The 3,673-nt window shown below is 35.3% G+C and overlaps 1 protein-coding gene across 1 annotated transcript; it reads left to right on the forward strand.

The window, feature by feature from the left end:
• The first annotated feature begins 337 nt into the window (after nt 1-337).
• LOC110619709 (thioredoxin domain-containing protein 9 homolog) lies at nt 338-3,060 on the forward strand. Its single transcript, XM_021763255.2, has 4 exons — nt 338-498; nt 587-862; nt 2,491-2,649; nt 2,735-3,060. Exons 1-4 carry the CDS (start codon nt 475-477, stop codon nt 2,915-2,917), a joined length of 642 nt encoding a protein of 213 aa, XP_021618947.1. The 5' UTR covers nt 338-474; the 3' UTR covers nt 2,918-3,060.
• The last annotated feature ends 613 nt before the right edge of the window (nt 3,061-3,673 follow it).

Consider the following 3,673-nt stretch of genomic DNA (forward strand, 5'->3'; position numbering starts at 1 on the left):
TGTTGGTTGCAACAACACTCTCTTTTCATAACTCAATTTAATCTAGGATTTATTTTTTTTATTCTGAACTTTGGCCAGACCTGTTAATTGTAATATGAGTCGCTTATATGGGCCATGGTTATTTGATATTTTCTGAATCTGTTATCTGTATTGGATCTGAGGCTTCTTTTAATTTTATGCAAACTTTACCTTTAGATAAAAAAACAAAAAAAATCAATTGTATGTCTAAATCATTGGCGTGACCCAAGCCCAAATGTAAACGTCCACGAAATCAGGGATCCATCAATAACCAACCCGTCTCAGAGTCCAGCTCCGCAAGAGAAGAGACAAACACAACGCAACAACTCAGAACAAACTACGTCGTTTTTCATATCTCGCCCCTGTATCCTCTCCACTAGTCAAAATATCTTTCTGCATTTTCAATTTCCTTTGAACTGCTAAGCGAGGGAGAGCAAGATCTTCCCTACTCCAGCCATGGAAAACCCTAAGGTTCAAGAGGTAATCGCACATTTCTCTGTGCATACGCTTAGATTTGGCGTAGAATTTATCATCCCCATTCTTGGATTCGATCTCTGTGTTTTGCCAGATTATAGAGAAGCAAGTACTTACTGTAGCGAAGGCCGTGGAGGACAAGCTGGATGAAGAGATCGCGGCACTTGAGCGTCTTGACATCGACGATCTGGAAGTGCTGAGAGAAAGACGCATACTGCAGATGAAAAAAATGGCGGAGAAGCGCAGCCGTTGGATCTCCCTCGGCCATGGCGAGTACTCTGAGATCCCCTCAGAGAAGGACTTCTTCTCTGCTGTTAAAGCCAGCGACCGTGTCGTTTGCCATTTTTATCGCGAGAACTGGCCCTGCAAGGTAAATTTCCATTTTTAAGTGAAAGGAGTAGTGTGAGAGTGTCGTTAGGGATTTCAAGAATTATCAATAGGCTTCATAGTAGACAGCTGTTAGCTGATTGGGAAATTTGTTTTAAATGGTTTTCGAAGTACAAATTACAAATTGCTGAAGTTTTGTGGCACATAGTTTTGCTTTTTATCCAGAAGGAGTTTCCTCTATATTGGCTAAGCGATTGAGCTTTTCGCACACTCCTGTTCTTGGATTGCATGAACCGCTAAGGATGTGTTTTTTTAATTAAGTTGGTTGAATTAAAAAATTTAAATGCCTTGTAAATTATTAGGGTGTCTCAAACACTTTGTGTCAGATAGTAATTAAGCGTACCAGAAAGTAATATAAATATGGAATAAATTTCAAATTTATTGTTAAATTGCATTTTCATGTTATAATATTTGTTTCAATTCATCAAGAGATGTATACAAGGAGCGTGTTTGGTGGACTGTGATAGCATAATGGAATAGTGTAGTAAATTTATTGTTCTATTTTACTTGATTGTATTTCATTATTGCCAAGGAAAAAAAAAATTCCTTAGACTCAGTGTAGGCAAACATATAAAAATTAAATGAGACTCACATGTTTGTGTTTTGGGTCTATATTAGACTCAGTGTAGGCAACAATTGCCCGTCAATTACATTACATGTGTATTTGTTTCAATTCATTAAGAGATGCACGCGAAGAAGCATGACTGTTGAACTGTGAGAGCATAATGGAGTGAATTTTTAATTTATTGTTCTACTTTATTTGATTGTTACATTGTTGCGAATTTCATTACAACAAGCATATATAAAGTTACTGAAATGTAAATGCACGCATCTTAGCTCTTAAACATCGACTCTGAGTTAGTAATAGAAAACTAGCATGACTAAAGAACTAGCACTGCCCTTTGCTTTTTTATAATTTCTTGAGGGCATTGAGCTCTTTAGACACTAATCATGTGTTTTTGCACATGGGTTTAAATCGTGGTTGCAGGTAAAGATAACAGCCTATAATGACCAAAAAGTAGCAATAACAGCCTTTTGCTGTACTTTTTTTTTTTGAAAAAAAATGCAAATTTTGTGAAATAAGTAGATATTTAAAAATATGACTAAGACTTAAATACACAACTAATAATGAACATAAATACATCAAATAAAGACATTAATTTGAATCCATCATCATTAGATATGATTAGTATTAGTCAGTTTAAAACTAAATAACTAGGTAGAAGCTCATCATGTACATTTTAGTAACAGTAACAGACATTGACAATAACTCCCAAAACCTTAATGTGACATTGGGTTTTTTCTTTTTAACTTGATTTCTCAGTTTTTTTTCCCTATAAATCATTACTTGAGCTACAGTGCTAGACAAATGGCAGGTACTCCACCCTCTCCTACAAAATTGTTCTGTCGGAACCTTGATGAGATTTGAAGTTTTGAACATGCAATAATCTCAATTATAGAGTCCCCTTGGGGTCATTGAAGCAGGTTATGTTAAAGAACTATCTATGTGAAATATGCAATAAATATATTTGTCTTGGAAAAAAGTTGTTTATACCACCATTAAACACTTGGAAATCTAGAGTGCAATCCATGTTTACAGTTCATTTGCAGGTGATGGACAAGCATTTGAGCATATTAGCAAAGCAACACATAGAGACACGTTTTGTGAAAATTCATGCTGAGAAAAGTCCATTTTTGGCTGAGCGTCTCAAGATTGTTGTTCTTCCAACACTTGCCCTTATAAAGAATGCCAAAGTGGATGATTATGTGGTACGGTATACGGATAGATTGTTGTTAGCTTAATTTTTTGTCTTTACCTCAACTGAATGCGGTAATGTCCTTGTAATTTGTTTAGGTGGGGTTTGATGAACTTGGTGGGACAGATGAGTTTAGCACAGAAGATTTAGAGGAAAGGTTGGCCAAAGCTCAAGTCATCTTTTTTGAGGGTGAATCATCACTTAATCCCTCAAAATCTAGCACGCAAACCAGGAGAAGTGTTAGGCAAAGTGAAAGCCATGACTCATCAGATTCAGACTGAAATCTGTTATGCCTGATGGCAATGATTGTTGTCTGTAGATTTGTTGGTCAATAGAAAGATCTGTTGCTGTTACATTTGATGTGGGAAAGTATTTTATATTGGGTGGCAATTTTATTTCAGGTGATTCTCGAGTTTTGTTGTTATTGTGAGCTTTATGGTGTGTGTTATAGGCAGAGTTCTTATTTTGAACCAGCTATATAATGGTTATAGACTACTCAAATTAATGCCTACTCTTCTAAATTTAAGATATATCAACAATTTAACATCATATAACATTTTTTACAGCGCTCAATCTTTTGCCAGGGAGTTAAGCTATTAAGCAAGGACCTTTGTTCTAGTTCAAAATGCATATTTTCTCAAAGATGCGATCGCCAATTATGGAAAGAAAAACTTAAATGTATAGAAACCTGGAAAACTTGAAAGGCGAGGAAATTTGCTCTTTTGAGATTTGCTGTGAAATATCCTTTGCAACCTGATCTAAATCTTTGGCTCCAATGCTTTCTTTATTCCTTTTTTTTTTAATACAAGATTGAGTGAATTTCTTTAATTTTATAAACTTATAAGACCTGAAAAAAATGAAAAACAAAAACAGTCAAAATTCACTAATAGCGGATACAAGTCCAACAGGACCTCTAGGTCTAAAAGAAAAAGTTCAAGTAACAGGAATTCTAAAAACCCTAAGCAGTCTCCCTAATCCGGTTCAAATTCGATTGAAAATTAAGCAAGTGTGGCAACTTAGTTATTGAAAGATTCGGA

This window comes from Manihot esculenta, chromosome 7 (assembly GCF_001659605.2).
Source record: "Manihot esculenta cultivar AM560-2 chromosome 7, M.esculenta_v8, whole genome shotgun sequence".
NCBI lineage: Eukaryota > Viridiplantae > Streptophyta > Magnoliopsida > Malpighiales > Euphorbiaceae > Manihot > Manihot esculenta.

What these genes read in the sequence shown, in the direction of transcription:
- LOC110619709 (XM_021763255.2), top strand. Translation starts at nt 475, where the DNA reads ATGGAAAACCCTAAGGTTCAAGAG. An exon ending in GCGAGAACTGGCCCTGCAAG is followed by an intron (nt 863 to 2,490) that starts GTAAATTTCCAT and finishes GTTCATTTGCAG; the next exon opens with GTGATGGACAAGCATTTGAG. An exon ending in CCAAAGTGGATGATTATGTG is followed by an intron (nt 2,650 to 2,734) that starts GTACGGTATACG and finishes TAATTTGTTTAG; the next exon opens with GTGGGGTTTGATGAACTTGG.